A 17,986-nucleotide genomic window follows, 5' to 3' on the forward strand; every position below is an offset into this window, starting at 1 on the left:
CCATGTGCCCACACAGAGTTTTTAAGTCCAACCACTCAGAATGACAATGATGATTTCTCTCATCTTCAGGTGGCTGCCACTCTTTCCCTTCCTGTGGCTCCGCCCACTGTTGCTGCCTGTGCAAAATCTGCAGCGACGTTAACCACCAATAATTCCACTGAAATGTCATCAGACCACACATTTTCAGGAGGAGCTGTGCCAGAGTGTTGCAAGGGTGTACAGTATTTAAGTACGCAGGGTAAGTGTACAGTCTCAGAGAGCAGCACATGTGCCCTCTTGGCCCCTGAACCCCCCCGGCCTGGCTGGGGTGGTGATGGTGGTGGTAGCTGCTCTAGGACCGGTTGTCTTTGGCCACGTTGTGAGCCATCCAGTTCACTTTGGTGGTCCAGCTCTCTCTTAGGGCCTCATCAAACTTCTGCCGAAACTGCTTGAGCGCATCATCGTCGGTTTTACCCAAAGCCAGTGAATCCTGAGGAGGGAGGGAATGTAGGGAATGTAGGAAAAGGGGAGGAAGAGGAGGATTAGTCATGAGGCTAACCGTTACATGAAGTCACATGTGGTGAAATTCAGGGATCTGGTGAGATTCATGTACTGAGCAAGAAATAAGTTCATCTTTGTGGCAATAACCGATTAGACGATGTATGAAGAGATTCTATTTGCGAGGTACAGGGATGATGAAGGGAAGTAAAAATATAATGAAGGAGTCACTATTAGTATTATCTATGATTTCTGTTTACTTGTGACTGGCTTAAATAATTGGATAAATGAATGTAAAAAAGGAACATCATGTTTCCAAGTCTGTGGTTTTGTTCTGATTAGGGTTGCAAAACATAAACACAAATACAACAAATATCTGCTAAATAATAATAATAATAAAACACATTTTTCTTCACATGCCAAATGTGGGTTAAGTGTCTGAAATAGGATGAAGATCAGTATTTGTCTTCCTGGTCTTTTAGTCCCACAGGTGTCTCCTCTGCTTTGACGTCTTCCTTTTTGAAGACATTTGTTCATTTTGTGTCAGCACTGCTAACTGGACTTTTAACATTCTCACACATACATGCACTGTTCATGTATTTATCCTTTTCTGACTGAGTCAGAAGTGTGGACAGAAATACTTTTAAAACTGTAGGAGGAAAACCTTGGTTTTGTGTGGTCTACCTAGTCTATCGTAATACAGCATCTCCCAGTCAACACGGTAATTGATCAGTTATTTCACCTGTTTTACATCAATACATTAATAAAAATATATACTGCATTTATTGACAAGGGTTTTAAGTCTTTTTGGGGCAAAGACCCAAAACCACAGGTTGATGAACCATCAAAATAATCTTAGAGACATTATTAAAGGTTGAATGTGTTGCCTTAAGGGTTAGGGTTAGGCATTTCTTTGTGATAGTTAAAGTTAGGGGCTAGGAAATGCAGTATGTCCATGAGTGTCCTCAGTAGGAACGCTTGTGTTGGGCTTAGAAAGAGAGAAGAATGTGTGTGTGTGTGATACCTTTAAGTACTGGATGTCTTTGACTGAGGTGAGCTCTGGCAGTCCAGCTGTCAACATGAGGGCAAACAATGTGATGAAGAGGTTCCCGTTCTTCCTCAAGATCAGGTAGGCCTCCTCACAGTACTGACGGAAACTACACACACACAGAGACACACACACTACTGTATTAGTAGACATTACTGCTTAACCATGCCCTAATAACATTGTACCTAAACGAAAAAAGAGGAAAGACTCCAAATGAGTGACAAACAATACATGCAAAATCAGCAGAGAGTTAAAGATATTGTGCTGGGGCAATTGTACATGAGACAAATGAGAGAGAGAGCTGTGATAAAAAAAACCCGCAAGTACTATATTGTGACATGAGACAAGATAGAGTCTTAGATTTCAGATATTATTGGTTTTAAAGGCTGTTTCACTGATAATCATTTATTATATTGAATACATTTAAGGAAAATACTATCATACTATAGATAGTATATATATTGATTTAAAAAAAAAAGAAAAAAAAAGGAATCAACAAAATTATATTCTTATGTTGTATAAGAGTCACTTTGACCAAAGTAACACACAGAAATATCATTCACTTCACATCGAAAAGTCAAAGAAATAAAGCCGGGATTATCTGAAATCAAAGGCAAAAAGTGTATTTTAAGATCATGTAATACAGATCACAAACAGTAGATCTTTTATTGTATATTGTCACTCTACTTTGAGATGCACAAACTCTGAGTCCAGAGAAACAAACTGTGTGCAGCTTTATATCCACATACATCTCCTATATCTGGATATGGATTAAAAATATTCAGATATTATTTCCAAGCCATATCGCTCATATCGACTTATATACTGTATTCATTTTTTGTGGTTTCTATTCACATCAACATTTAGGACTATAAAAATGTTAGATGTAAGACAGTTAAGAGCTAAATTGTCAGTATGTATATGGTATATAGTATTATGGTATGTACTGCATGATGTGGTGGCTTGCATAGAGTTCTCTCACAAACACCTGAACTATTCCTTTTAGAGGACACTGTCCAACTGATCTGCAGCTCTTGATAACTCAGTGATGCCTTTGATTGGATGCTGTTGTTGATTAAAGTAGGTCATACTGAATGAATGACGCAGATGACTGAAACACACCGATATTAACACTCTGTTCTCCACATGGTGACAGGCATATACAGCATGCATGCCATGCAACACGAGTACATGCAACACGTGTACATGCAACACGTGTACATGCAACACGTGTACATGTAACACGTGTACATGCAACACTGCACTGTCATGCACCGCATCGTTCAGGTTTGAACCTGTGTGAGACAGACATGGTTGCCATTTGAATTTTGCACCCAGCAGTCAGGATTGAGTACTCCAGTAGCCCAGTAGACAGTCCTGCCAACTTTGGTCCATCCCGACCAAACAGGTTTTGTAAAACAAAGATATGCATCTGATAATATGAGACGTCTTTTACCCATTGTTGATGCCAGTACTAAAATATCCTTCACCCCTGGAACACTTAGCTCAGAAAATTAGAAACTCACATGAGGTAAAGCCAATAGCAGTGGGTCCAACTTAAGACCTCTCTGTATGCGGACAATTAATTATTATTTCTCAATGACGTTTCGATAATTTTAGCATTATGATGTTTCTGTATTATGAGAGACAGGCAGAGAGAGAGACTCAACATTCCTCCTCAATGCAACCAGATCATGTTTATCACAGTTAAAGCCTTCATTGTACTGCCACCAGCTGGTGTCAGAGAGGAAGGGGACTGGAACAACATACTTCTACAAGCCATAGTGCTAATTGACATGAAGGACGTCTCTTTCATACTCTCCCTCTCACCCTGTGTGTATGACTGTGTAGGGGCAGAGGTGGAAACCCAGGTCAAATTAGGTGCATAGAGGGCACTGGAGCTTTAAGCTGGAGTAGAGTATGAGGTGAGCTTTCTCTTAAGTGACTTGAATCAGTTTTTATGGCCTCACTGACTCCATGACCAAAGTTTGTCCACAGCACCAGGGGCACACATAGCAAAGACAAAGCTAACTAGTATCAGTAACACATCGAACGACACTTCAAACAATTGAATACAGTTTTAACAAAGACAGAATTCTGACTTGCTGCAACACTGTCATGATGTTTGACCGTGTTAGTATGAGGCTGGAGACACACACTGGGGAACAAACCTGCCAAATTTCTCAGTGTTTCCCGTCTTTCCCTGCTGTATGACATGGATGAAATCGTGTGTGAGGATGAAGGGTACACGCTCCCTCTTGATGCCAAACTTGGATTTGAAGTTGCCCAGGATGTGACCAAAGTCTATGTGAAAGAGCTGGCAGACAAAGGAGAGCACACCAGTGAGCATCATTGAACAAGGAAAGACAAATAAAGACTAAGGTTTACTGAAATAAACCTGTCCAACCTGTCCATTGCTGCGGACCATGATGTTGTCACTGTGGCGGTCTCCGATGCCCAGGACGTATGTGGCTACACAGTAGCCTGCACATGACAGTGTAAACTCCTCGATGGCCCGATCCAGAGCATCACTGTCGGCAAACAACAAGCATGTATAACACAGTGGAGTCACTCTTCCTCTGAGGAATCAGTACAGAACCTGAGAGCGTCACTCATCTCCATCTTACCCAGTGTTTCTCTCCTTCAGCCAGTTGAGCAAAGCATCTTTGTTGAAGGCGGCTGCTGCTGCCACATTGCTGCTAGTCAGCTGGATGTTGGCAATGGTGTCTGCTGATGAAACGACCTCGATGAGCCCTGCTCGGTCGCCTGTCGCTAGGCAGCCGTATGGTACGATTCTGTATATGTACACAGAGAGAAGTGAGGAGTTTAATAAAAATCAATGGGAACATTGTAAATAAAATACTATATAGATACCCAATGAAGTTAACCACTTCAGACAAGGCTTTAACATCTCAGATGGGACTTAAATGGGACTTTTTTTCCTACATTATAGATAGAGTTTTTTTTTTTAATTTGTGATATCATCAGTGGCTTCATTCTTACCAAATTTCAATAGTAACATACTTGGGTGATGACCTACCATTCACACAGAAATTCTAGACAGGAAGCTGTTAACACAAGGACAGACTTGCAGATAAACCCACACTGATGAAAACAACCTATTTGGTGATAAATATATAACGCATTCTGTCAAGATGCAGAAAATATAAACCATACATTTATAACTTGACTGGATGACTGTAATTCTTTATTTTCAGTCTGCCATAATACTTTCCTGAATACCCTCCAGCATATATACCTGCAGTAACTAAGAAAAGAGAACATATTATGCCTCGACTGACGTCTTTTCACTGGCTCTCTGTAAATTTGAGAATATTCCACTCCTCAACAACAAAGGTGTAGGTGGAGGTGCACAGAAAAATTAAGACATTATCATGTTTCTGTATTATGAGAGACACTCCATACTCCTCTATAAAACCTGTGTGGATGATGTTCATCACTGATTCTCCATTGCATTTTCACCTGCTGGTGTCAGAGGGGAAGGCGACAGCCACAAAATACATCCACAAGCTGTGGTTCAGCTGTGACACCAATTGACATGGAGGACACCAAGCAGGATTGATTACAGGCGTGTGAAGATTCAGTTCGACTACTTCTGCCTGGCAGAGAACAGCCAGTGCTCAGCTAATACTGTAGATCTGGTTTTGTACAGGTGTAAACAAGTATAAAAGTGCACAAGTGACATATAGTTCTCCCAGGTACACATTCATACTATGAAAGTCTAGTTTGTGGTGTTTTGGCCTGTTAAATGTTAGACTTGTGACATACACCAACTATGGTGCAACCTGGATACATCCTCAGTGATGTTACCTGGAGTCCTTGAGTGTTTCGGGTCTTTCAAACATCATAAACTCTCGTCCAGGCGACCACCTGGCTTGTGTCCAGGTAGCGCTACCCCACCCACTTATCTCCTCACCTGATCCACAGCCACCTTGAAGCAACTTCTGCTGCTTCAGTGGCCTCCCTAATACACTGGAGTATTCTAGGCATCACTGACTAACTGTTCTGTATAAAGTTATAACTTTGTCAGTCCCCTACTGTTCATTCTTGTCCGAGAAGCTCTGTCCCGTGAATTAAGCACCAGGTTACCCTTCAGGTCACCCTGGGAGCTTCTTTACGGACATGGAACGCAAGGGCCTAAGATTAACATGAAAAATAAAAAGATCATGATATCTGGCCAGGGTCTGAACAAACTGGAGGACACTGGCTCCTTTCCGTGAGGCAAGTCGCTCCGGCGTTGGTGTCAACTCAATGCAGTGCACCAAATGCGAGCTCTGGGTCCACAAGAAATGCTACTGCATAAGAGATAGTTTACTAGCTGTGGAGAAATACCTCTGCTGCTTTTTGTTGATTTGATCAATGAAATTATGAAGCTGTTTTTCTAATTCACGGTTTTGCCACAATTTGTCATGTTAATACATTTTTACTTGAAACACTAAATACATACAGTATAGACACATGTAAAATTATATAATAATAATAATAATAATAATAATAAATATTAAAGCATAAACCTGCGAGTGTGTATTCATGAAATTGAGATTTAAGGCTTTGGTTCAATCATAAACAACTGCTCTGGGCATCATTCACTGTCAGCTACTACACAACATCAAACTGAAGAGACACATGGTCTGAAACAGTGACTACATGATCGTAGCATGCAGACATCTGTATCTCCACAAGGTGGTGCCAGCTGCCCATTTGGCAGTGTGCAGAATTATGGGACTTATGTGAATTATGTGATAAACTGTCCTTAGAATAATTGAAAGCAGACAATGTCTCGAATTAATGTGCAGGTTTTATGGAGACCAAAGTCTCAAAGACATTTCTCACTCAGCTTGATGTGATAATGGCACCTATTGTAAATAAAGGAATAACACAACGAGACGAGTGCAGATTTGTGAGGTAAATACATCGACCGTGACCCCTACCTTTAATCTTAATGTTCACCTCACTGCGTTTCAAACTCTTAACCCATGTCCCTGTAATCTGAAACGCTCACTTCAAGCTCAGCTATCAAAACAGACCCTCTGCTGCTCAGCTCCAGATGTATCAGTGTATGACAAAGCCAGAAAAAGTGTTTGGAATAGCTGAAACGTGTGGATTGGATTAGGATGTAATTGAAATATCATTTGTGTGTGTGGGTCTAGGGTGTAAAAGGGTTTGAGGTCAAACAGCAGGGGGTAATTTACTGTCTCCCCCTGCTATGCTGCACCCCAACAGTGCTTCCCCTTCCCTGCAGACAACAGGAAAAAACAGCTCTTCGAGTCTTTCAAACACATTCTAGCTGTTTTAAGACGTGCACTGAAGAGCAGACATTGTCCAGGGAGCCTGTATGAAGGAACAAAAATATCCTTGGTGTTTCTGAGAAACATCCAAGGACCCGCAGCAAGTGAATGAATGAGGGTCCGGTCCTCCTGTTACCTGCAGGCTCAAACCAGGTTGTTGTGAACACATCTCTATTGCAGTTGTCTTTTCTAAACTCTGGATAATGTCTGTACTCAATTATGAGGATATGTCCATGTCTTAAAATAGTTCACACTCATATTTACAAAAATGCAAGCTGAAAGTAAAAAAAAAAAAAAAAAAAAAAAAAAAACTTACCTAAGGTCCAGATGGGCCTCCTTCCACAGCAGATCCATCAACCTCAGTATCTGGAGCGTCAACATGTCTTGCCTCAGGTCTAAGAACAAATCACTAAATGTTACATAATTGTTGCTATTCAGACCTGGTTTTAACAGTTTTCTGATCACAAGTGGCTAGCTCCAAGTACAACTGTTAACATGAGGCATAAAAAGGCATCCTGGATTTGTGATCCTCGACCACATGTAACCAGCTCTGGCTTTACCCGCCCTGATAATCAAACACACCATGACGTCATGTCGATTTGTGAGAACAAATTTATAAAGTCTGACTGTACAGATGTGTTTGAGTGTGTCAGGGTCTTTGTATCAGAGCGATGACTGAATCAAAGGTTTACTCAATACCTCAGATGGTAATGAGATGAGACGTGTAAAAATACCTTCAGTCGGCTATAAAACTGCAGCAGGTCAGAGGACATCAGCTAAGATGGCAAACTGTAATGTGTTTATTTTGTGCTTTTCTTTTGCTTCATACACTGCATCTATCGCACATCTTTCATACCCACTATCATGCTGCTGGCATATGGAATTAGATTTGTGTCAATATAACAACACTTTCCACAAATCAAACATTTTCTCAGAAGCAAAAAAACATTGATTTAATGATTCAAAAAATTATATTATTTTATTATTTGTTTTTGTTTGATGACTCCTCTACCCACCCTCCATTTCCTTTGTCATATCCTCATCCTCCAAGATCCCTCCTCCAACTCTCAATAAACCTACCATCTCCGTTCTTAAAGATGATTCCAAGGGTGTCTCCCAGCAGCAGTTTGTTGTTGTAAACAATCCACAATGGCTTCATCTTAGAGTCCATGTAGCGACACCTGTCCACACTGATGGGAGAATTGGAGTAAGAAATAGAATGAAACAGTCAAACAAGTTATCCGAAGATTTGTTCCGTCTGTCATGTGGAAATGCCAGTTGTCTTACTTAATACCGGAGAGCAGGACACTGGGGTTTAGGGGGGAGTACAGGTCAGACAGCGTTTCTGAGTAGCCACTCTGCCTCAGACAAGTCATCATGGCCTCCTTGGTCAGCATTGCCTCCTTGGTCTTACTTCGGGCCGTTTTGGTGGTTCCCAGCTTAATTAGCTCATTGACTGACTTAAGCTTGCTCAGTGCTTCCACCTAATGGTCAAAACATGCACCTTGTTAGAAAGGCAACAGAATATTTTTGTGTCAATAATGGTTCCAGATGTGTTACCTTATTAAATCAATAAAAAATGTTGCAAACCGTACCAGTGCCCTTTAAAACTACTGCTGCCTCATGTGGCAAGTTTGTGCGACTGATGTTAATCTGGACAAGGATTTGAAACGCAACAGTCACAAAATATCACATTTGAATTTACTGATGGATCAACAACTTGTGTGCTGTAATGTAAATAGCAGATTTTCTCTATGGGCTTTGGTGCAGATAGTGAGTGGTTTACAAAGCTAAATAAACTTCAGTTCCCAGTTGGAAAAGACTGTAACAGAGAGAATGAGTTCCAATTCTACTGCCAGTTCCCACTGGCAGAGGGCAGTTTTTATTGAGAGTCAGCCTTCATGTCTCAGGTTGGTTTGCAGCACCAGCCATGAGGCCAGTGACAATCAGTATCCCTTTAAAGGGGCTATGTTGGCTATCTTCTGACCCCATGAACGTGCTCTTCAAAACAGGAAATTGCCAGATAAATGTCTGTTCTGATGAGGAAGTAGGAGGAAGTGTCCAGAGGAGCAACCGTTAAAACTGAAGGTCAGAGGGCAGAAGGGTGACAGTAGTGTCCCAGTGACAGGCTAAAAATACCATAAATCTGCCAAAGATAACAATAGACCACAGCTATTCTGAGGCCACAGTGACAACTCAAGGTTTAGTAAAACTCTGTGGTAGACACCATCTCTAGAGTCTGTAATTAGACTCTAGAGATTAAAACATGTGTAACATGTACCTGTTTCTTTAAAACCTCAATATGAGGGATGCTGCCTCTGCAGTAGGCTTCCAGGATGAGGGCAAACTGGACCGAAACAGCTGGCATGTGGATCTCTGACCTGTAGAGGGCAACAGAAAGCAGTGAGAAATTAGACTTCTTCAGACTAATAACATTGTCATTGAAGACATGAGTTTGACTGTGAGATGTGGGTCTGTACATACCGGAGGTGCCAGAAGAGGAAGTGTCCTATCTTGCGGTTGCACTGGGCACGTTCCAACAGGAAGTGGGTGAGGGCGCAGTCATAGTACGGCTCATAACGCAACACCTGCACCAACTGTAGCAGGTACTGTGACAGCTCCTCATCACTGGTGACGAGAGAGAGCGAGCAGGGGAAAAGATCAGAGAACAGATGCTTTCCAGCTTTAACTTTTCTTTGTCATTAAGACATGTTTTTGATTAAATATTAAACACACAACCTGGCACACTTGTAGTCATTTGAATTAAAAACAGTAAAAATCAAAGAAAGTATAGAGAAGTACTCTGGATTATGAACGCAGGAAATTGATTGTAAAATCGTAATGTCCGTGTGAGTTGGCTGGGGGGGTTAGGATGTAGATGTAGAAAGGTGTACCTCATGTCACGCAGACAGCCCACTGCATACTCTCTGACATACTGGTCAGGGTAGTTAAAGTCCAGAAGCTCCAGAGCATCTCTGGGACTCAGTTTGGGCCAAATCTGAAGAAGTGCCTGGAGCTGAGACAAACATTTTACGGCTGATTAAAACAAACAAAAAAAAACAAAAAGCAAACAAAAAAAGTGTACTTCTGTCAGCTAATTAATATAGCACGTTAAGGATGGCACTTGATCTTTTTCTGTAGTTTTTCTATTATTTGTTATATGGTCCTACTGTCAATGTGGTGTTTTATGTTCTGCAATATTCACTGTTTTTCACCTCCCTCATTTCCCTGGAAATCTCAGCAGCATGAAGCAACTGATTCTACTCCCCTCTCGATGGGATCTAGTCCCTGACAGTGTACCTCCCCCTATATCTCTCTTTGGCAAGGCACTCTACCATGGTGGTGGATAAAAGTTTTCACTCTAACCACCAGGCCATCTGGGTGGTTAATAGTCTGAAAGATCTATCGATAATCAGAAGTGAGCAAAGCTGTTCTTTATCAGCTTAAAACAAGGGACCACTTTCGGTTCTATATGTTCAGTATGTTAATACTATGAATAAAAACAAAGCTTAAACCGAAAACACAAACTCATTTCCTGATAAAAATGTTGTTCCATTTGTGTTGATAAAGATAATCATGTGATTCAAAGCCCTAGACACATTATCAACAGAGCAGATGAGCTGTCTGACCTGGGCCATGTCCTCATGTTTGCTCCACTTGACAGAGAGTAGCAGCTTTGGCAGAGACTGAGGGAAATTCTCTCTGCAGTCATAGCGTAGTGTCCAGATCAGATCCTTCTCATTCTCACATAGTTGGGAGAGTGGATCACGCTCCATGATCTCCTTCAGCTCTATGTGGAACTTCTTTCCCCCGCGACCCTGTCAGGAGGGTTAGAGGGAGGAGGATGATGAAGGTGAAAGAGAAGCCATCATGTGAGAGGAAATGAGGATGGTGGAAAGTAGTGGCAGCAGTGACTACAAAGAATCACAAGATGGCAGGAGTGTATCTGGTGAATTGTCATGAACTGAAAGGTGAATGTGACTCAACACAATCCTCAAACTTTCAGGACTGACACTAAATTAATCTTGGTTTAAAACCAATTATATGTTCTCTGAATCAAAAGGGAAACTTGACCCAAACACATTATGTAAACTGGCTTCTCTTATACAAACTTCATTATAGATGAGTAGCATATGATAATCCTAGCTTCACGTACACCTCACAATATGAGGCTGTGTTTGAACATGCCCTCTACATAACAGGATTACATAAGTGACTGCAACACGCCCAGTGTTTTTAGTGGAAGGGCAGCGAGGCAGGAAAACACACAGTCAACTGATAAGATTATCTAGTTTTGAAGGGGATTGAATTTTTACTTCTATACCCTGTTAAAAAGCAAAACAATAGGTTTCCCAAATGCCAAAGCTGTTACTTTGTTGTCTTTCTCTCTCCACCGCTTGGAGCATGGTGTGAGCGATTAAGAGGCGCGTCTCACTGAGCACCTCACACAGCTGCAACTGGTGTCAGAATCCACTACCAGACCACAACCACTGCACTGCTCCCCACTCTCCCTCCTTCACTCAGCTCTCAGTTCACTTCTTGGCATTTTTCAAAATCAGTCAGGCTCAGAAGAGGGGGTTTAGTAACCTTTTAAACATTCAGAAATGCCCACTCACTTTTCCATTCTTATTGTATGTCTAAATATTTACTTACCATAGGTGCACCGTCGCTCGATCCAGCGATCTCTGCAGCTTTTTCCAGTATCTGCAAAAAAAAAGGAAAAAAGTAAGCACCATATGACTAAACACAGCTTGACTGTGTGTCCTGATCTTCTCATGCTAACAGCCACCACTTTATTATAATACCTAGGTACAATAAATAAGAGCAAAAAGGTCCCAGTAAGTATGGTTTATTTTCACACAGAAGTCATTTGTTCATGTGTATGAAGCATTCAAGCTCATTAGGATAGCTGGAGGGGGAATAAAATGCTTCTAAGAATGTAAGAACAGCGAGTAATATGATGACTGACTGACCTTGTCGAAGAGAGGGAAGATAACGGGGTGTGACGAGTACTCTGGGAAGTAAATGTGCAGTGCTGTGGCATTCTCAGTGTAGGGGTTGGTCTGAACAGTTCCTATGGGGTTCAGCATCTCTTCAAGTTCATCTGGATGGATGGATGGAAGACAGACAGACAGAGAGTCAATTGTTATTTATGAAACTCATTAATATTTCTGAACAGATTATGACACGTGTGTGTGTGTGTGTGTGTGTGTGTGTGTGTGTGTGTGTGTGTGTGTGTGTGTATACCAGGAAAGGAAGACCAGCAGTGTAGGTTGATATCTCCAGTCTTCAGTTGGCCTTTGTAGTCAAACACCATGGTATTGACCCAAGCTATAGGATAGTGCTGGACCCCAGAGAGAGACAAATAATATTTAAAGAGACAGTTCAGGGCTGGTCCTGCACATCATTGATAAGTGTGTGCCCCCTGCTGGTCCCCTGCACCTAAATCTCACTGTCTCACTGGCACCTAAACATGGCTGTCAGCAAGGACACAGGGGAAAAACACGTTTTAGCCACTTAAAAGGCTCAACTAATCAAAGTGATATCAGCTCAAGTCTATGATAACTCACAGGGGTGATTTTTTGTCCACATTGCCGGCCTGTTGTAAAACATTACCACTGATATACACATAAATTTAAACAATTTAAACATCCTTAGGGAGCCTTAGAACGTCCTCTTTTCACCTCAAATGTTCAAAATCTGTCATTAGTGTTGCTCTCATACCATTGTTTTTTGCAAAAACCTCTATCTTGCAAAGTGGCAAACCACTTATCTGGTAGTGAAACATCCTTTTCCAACTGGAAATGGATGTTTGCGTTGCTTTCTATAAACCACTCCCTCCCTGTACTTACTTCAGGGCTCACAGGAGTTGTTGGTCCACTGCTTCCGTTATCAGTTGTGACATTGATGTTTGAAAACTTTTATTTAAATGCATCTATGCAACACAAACTTAAACAAGTGGCTAAAATCAGCCATGTTTTAGGTGAGTATGCCTGTCTAATGTTGGTTCATGGCACAGGGGACCAGCAGTACAATCATGTACCTCATACATACATCATGTTTCTAAACTTGAACTATTAGTTTAATGGTTACCTCTATTATTTCTTTTCAGTGAAAATGAAATCTCTTACCACTTTCCCTGCTTTGCGAATGGTCTGGTATTTGTTTATATGTGGGTTTTTGGTAGACTTCTGCTTCTTGACTTTGTCCATCACGGCATAGATGGCGAAGCAGAGGCGGGTCATGCGAGGCAGGTCACAGACCGAGATTTCAAATTCCAGCGTGCTCTCCTTCAACATGTGGTCCGAGCGCCCACTGCTCTCACTGCTCACTGCTGGCTTGCACAAGAGCTCTGTGCCGTGGAAGAGCCCCGCCCTCACCTGGACCTGGGTGAGAAGGAAGGATTGGTGTGTGTGTGTGTAGTGGTAATAAGTGTATACAAATATATTTGGGTATCACAGATCCTTTGTTCAGTCCCTCCTTGTTCTGACCTGGTATTAACATGTATCCTCAGAAATACAAACACAAGTGGACATCATTTAAGTTCTTATAAAATACATTTAGATATTTGATTCTAAACACATTCTCCATTTCAGAAACTTATGGCTGAAAATGGTCGTGTAGGTTCTGTTCAGGTTTTTTTTTTTAAAGTGGGCCTTAAACATGGCCCAATAATACCTTTAAGCTCACATAGAGTGGTCCTGTTGCAAATATATGTTAGTTATGGAGGTCTTCTTACATACATTAACTTGTTTTTATGGTCAAAAACCTCCTAGTTGCTGTAAACGAGCCGATTGAAATCCTCTTTTCTGACGCTGTTCCCCAGCCGCGATATTTCAGACTCAACTCTCACACCCAGAAGACCGAGTCTTGTGATTGGCCAATACTATTCAGCACATACGCTCTCAGAAGCGCAGCTCCCCCCTCTGGAACGGATGGATGCACTGCTCCTCATTATCAAAACATTGTTTTAACAATGTTTAAAAATAGCTTCATCACGACTCCCCACCGAAGTCCCTTTGATGACTTTGACCCGGAGTCAGACCCAGAGTCAGAAGACACTGTCGCTCGTGAAACACCTCCACAACGGATGTTATTCTTCTTCTGCGGTTCAATGTACGCAACCGGATGTGCCCGGACTAGTGCCCGGAGCAGGAGGATCTGCTGTTCAGGAGAACCGGTGTTTGTTTTGAACCTTCAGGGCTTCATAAACAAGGTAATGACACAGATACACACTAAAAAACAGCGTTAATTTGAACTTCTGGTATAGGTCTGCTTTAAAGCTAAACCCCACCTCCATATTTATTATTTTAGTCATTGCTGATTTTTAGATTTCTAGAAATGTTTCCAGTTTTGGTGAATGGTTAAAGGTATTTCATTATGATGTCATAAACCCCATAACGCCATTTTTTACTGCTTTACAGGGACATTGCGAGTTCTGTATGCAAATACACTCCGACATCATTTCATTTGACTGTACAGATGAGGCAGTTATTGTTAGTGTGGGTGCCCGTATGAGTCTATGTATAGATACGTGTGTGAGGAGACAGGAATGACTCATTGCTCTACAAGACTTAAAATAAATGTGGTGATTAGTGTTAATATTGTGGTGATGACTACAAATAAATTCAACTTATGGACCCTGAGAATTAGTTGAATGTGTTCTTGTGGACACTGAAGATGCATTTAGTAGAGGCCTTTGAAATCTGTTTTATTTTTTTCCAAATCAATTTCCTTTTTCTTCTTTTCAATGTTTGTTTTTTGTTGTTGCTTTTTTCTTATTTTAAGAGGTCAAAAGTTCTAGCCAACATCCTGATAAGTTATACAAATCGGTTGAATCCTGCTCCACTTGTGATCAGATCGGTCAGATTAACGGCTGTTAATACCAGGTCTGAATGGAGTCTACTGAGAATGTTACTGCTGTCAAAGGTAAAAATTGGCAGTGACACATTCACAGAGGATGTGGGAGAAGCAGGAGTTTACCTTGGCAGTTTCCTCTGCGTTCACCTTACTGGCATCCACTAGGACTATCTTGAATGGGCTGGACACATCCCACACACATGTCTGCACTTGCTGTGGGGAGAGAGTGGGAGGAGGAAGAGAGACTTGAGGTGAATGAGCAGTATTAGCATTAGCATAATGTGGTTCTTCACACCCACCAGTTCCCTTTTCTCTGTCACACACCCACACACACAATCACACACAGGGGTGGAGTGGGTGGTGTCAGGTCATTCTGGTGTCAAGTTAAGTGGATTTGCAAGGGTCAGCAGTCAGCAGGACAAACAGCATCACATGACACCGAGGAACTATGAACATGACTAACTAGCACACTTCCTGCACTCTGTTGCCTCTGGATGTGTATGTGCTGATGAGTGATGTGTTTAAAATACTCATGTGAGCATGGGTAATTTGTGTCTTCAGATAACACATTTTTTGTGTTTAATTTTACAGGATTAGGGCACAGACATGGAGCTTTGGGTACTGCATTGTTTCTCTAACAGCACCGGTTCCTCCACCACCGTGTTTCACAGCAGGAATGGTGCACCTTTCATCATAGGCCTTGTTGACTCCTCTCCAAATGTAGTGTTTATGGTTGTGGCCAAAAAGTTCACTTTTGGTCTCATCACTCCAAATGACTTTGTTCCAGAAGGTTTGAGGCTTGTCTCTGTACTGTTTGGTGTGTTGTAAGCGGGATAGTTTGTGGCATCTGTGTAGTAATGTCTTTCTTCTGGCAACTCGACCATGCAGCTCATCTTTGTTCAAGTGCCTCCTTATTTCCTTATTGTGCACCTTGAAACAGCCACAACACATTTTTTCAGAGTCCTGTATTTCACCTGAAATTATTTGTGGGTTTTTCTTTGCATCACGAACAATTTTCCTTGCAGTTGTGGCTGAAATCTTAGTTGGTCTACCTGACCGTGGTTTGGTTTCAACAGAACCCCTCATTTTCCACTTCTTAATTAGTTTGAACACTGATGATTGGCATTTTCAATTCCTTCTATATTTTCTTATATCCATTTTCTGAATATGGTTAACTTTAATAGCCATTCAAACCCGTTTGTGTCAAGTTGTGTGCATGTTATCACACCAAATCATATATACTGAAAAAACACTCAAATGCTCAGATTTTTCAGTTTCTTAAAGTTAATATGTTTTGGTTTCTTTGTTTCATATAAAAAATAAATCATTAAAAAAATTAAAATATTTGGTTTGTGGACAAAACAAGACATATTCAGACATTTTGTTAACCAAACTACTAATCAAATAACTGAGCGATTAATTGATTGACAGTGTTTACATTATTACAGGGCATCACATCTTTGGTTATTTTCATCTAAATCCTGGTCATTTCAGAAAATCCAGAAGTTTATTATAAATCACATGAACACAATGATTGCGACACTTTGGAATTCCTTGCATCATATTGGCCAGTGAATGTACTGTACATGGAATCATTAAACCAAAGGAGGAAGTGAAGTAAAATTAGCAGTGTTTTTTTTTCCTTTTTCTTTTACTGTAAACCAAACCAAAATGTTTCATCACAAGGCAAGGACACTTCTGCTGCTGTTATGGTTATATTTGATGAATATGAGCCAGTGTGAAGTAGGGTGATGAAAACGAAGGCCAATTAACTTCAGACTGACATTTAAAATGATGATGGACACATGGAAGAGTGACGTCACTGCACACCTGGCAGCAACAGCAGTAATGAGACGGTGGTGTTTCCTGACTACGTGGTGAATGTGCAGGCTTGCTTCAGTCAGAACACTGGTTTATCTCATGAACCTTCACACCTGCCTCAAACACCTGCATCAGCATATCAACTGAGGCTGGGCGATATATTTTCAGGATATATTGGGATATAAAGCTGCACACGGGTTGCTTCTACTGTTCATCTCCTGTTTATGATGTGGATGACCTCATCACAATATGATGATCTAAGACCATATCTTATATAATATGGATATATTGCACAGCCCAAGCTTCCACTGCTCGTTATCAACACACTGCAACGTCAGCAGATACTGAGTGCCCGCTAAATACAAAATACAAAACACTTTTTTGTCCTTGTAATGTCAAAAAATACTCGGATCAAATTTGTACACGTGACTTTATCAGTGATTAGAGTAGGCTGAAAATACTGTTGTACCTGAAGAGGATTTCCAAAAAGTGGAAAAGACAAAATCTTTGTTCAGTCTTGTGAGACACAAATAAATCATATGTTGACCAGACAGAGAGCTGCCACAACACAGAGTGAGATGAAGAGTGCGTTCATCCGCAAAGCCATGCAGGTTTCTCGACTCACCGTGGGAACCCTTCTCTTGGGAGGTAGTGGTAAAGGGGGGTTGGAGGACTTGCGGCTGACCACAGCTCCGATGGTGGAGATTTCCTTTTCAAACATGGCTTTGACAGTGCTGAGGTGGATCAGGGTAAGGTGGGGACACTCCTTGGAATGCAAGCATGTGCGGATATACTGAAAACACAAATTAGCCCCCTATTAGAAATGTGCATCTTTGAGTATCTCCATATGCAAACACAAAGCAATTTGCCACATTCACAGTTGTGTATGTTTTAGGTGGACTTAAAATAAAGATTCCCAAATCATAACCTTTGAGGAAACTCAGGTACCCCAAGTTAGTATTGACAACGCCGTTTCCTTTACCATTAATAGCACTTTTGTTGTATTTCTGCCTCGGTCATACACATAGCATCTTTATTATTTTGGTTTTATTGTTTGTTTATAGGCATCTGTACATAATGTTTAGGTATGGGTAAATGTGAATATGTATCTTGTGATTTATAATTTTTAAATCGACTTGTACCTTTCTAAATAAAATATATATATATATAAAATAAATAAAATAGCACTGCTTAATTTTTAAACATAGACATGTACGTTGCTTGTGTGTGCGCACAAATACCATGGAGACCTGCTAACAATGTTAACAATGCTAACACACAACTGTTGCTCCGCTGTGTGTTTGTGTGTGGCAAAGCTTTGTGCAGTGTGTTGGACGCCGTTTTCCTTATCTTTTGTGTTTGTTCGGTCGTTGTTTGCTTAGTACCCTCGTTCAAAATCGATTTAGTCTAAAAGACTTTGTGGCTAAACTGAGCCTTGACACATTCCACCACTGTATTAAACAGCACCTGC

The 17,986-nt window shown here is 41.1% G+C and overlaps 2 protein-coding genes across 2 annotated transcripts in view; both read right to left on the minus strand.

Annotated features, from left to right (window-relative positions):
- Positions 1-276: 276 nt before the first annotated feature.
- On the minus strand, positions 277-12,158 carry pik3cb (phosphatidylinositol-4,5-bisphosphate 3-kinase, catalytic subunit beta). Its single transcript, XM_083886511.1, has 14 exons — positions 12,082-12,158; positions 11,808-11,938; positions 10,464-10,652; positions 9,729-9,850; positions 9,319-9,462; positions 9,116-9,215; positions 8,122-8,318; positions 7,915-8,024; positions 7,151-7,229; positions 4,153-4,320; positions 3,933-4,056; positions 3,697-3,842; positions 1,502-1,634; positions 277-469 (listed from the first exon to the last, which is right to left on the minus strand). Exons 1-14 carry the CDS (start codon positions 12,149-12,151, stop codon positions 332-334), a joined length of 1,851 nt encoding a protein of 616 aa, XP_083742637.1. The 5' UTR covers positions 12,152-12,158; the 3' UTR covers positions 277-331.
- A 288-nt stretch (positions 12,159-12,446) lies between these two features.
- LOC310924980 (NACHT, LRR and PYD domains-containing protein 3-like) overlaps positions 12,447-17,986 on the minus strand; it is a gene marked incomplete at both ends in the record, with an annotated part of 81,414 nt that continues 75,874 nt past the window's right edge. The window contains 4 exons of the mRNA XM_083886846.1: positions 12,447-12,452; positions 12,966-13,220; positions 14,818-14,907; positions 17,141-17,281. Of these exons, the coding sequence (XP_083742972.1) occupies positions 12,447-12,452; positions 12,966-13,220; positions 14,818-14,907; positions 17,141-17,281 (492 nt within the window). The remainder of the gene's footprint in view (positions 12,453-12,965; positions 13,221-14,817; positions 14,908-17,140; positions 17,282-17,986) is intronic.

Source organism: Microchirus variegatus (genome assembly GCF_963457635.1).
Source record: "Microchirus variegatus genome assembly, chromosome: 3".
Taxonomy (NCBI): Eukaryota; Metazoa; Chordata; class Actinopteri; order Pleuronectiformes; family Soleidae; genus Microchirus; species Microchirus variegatus.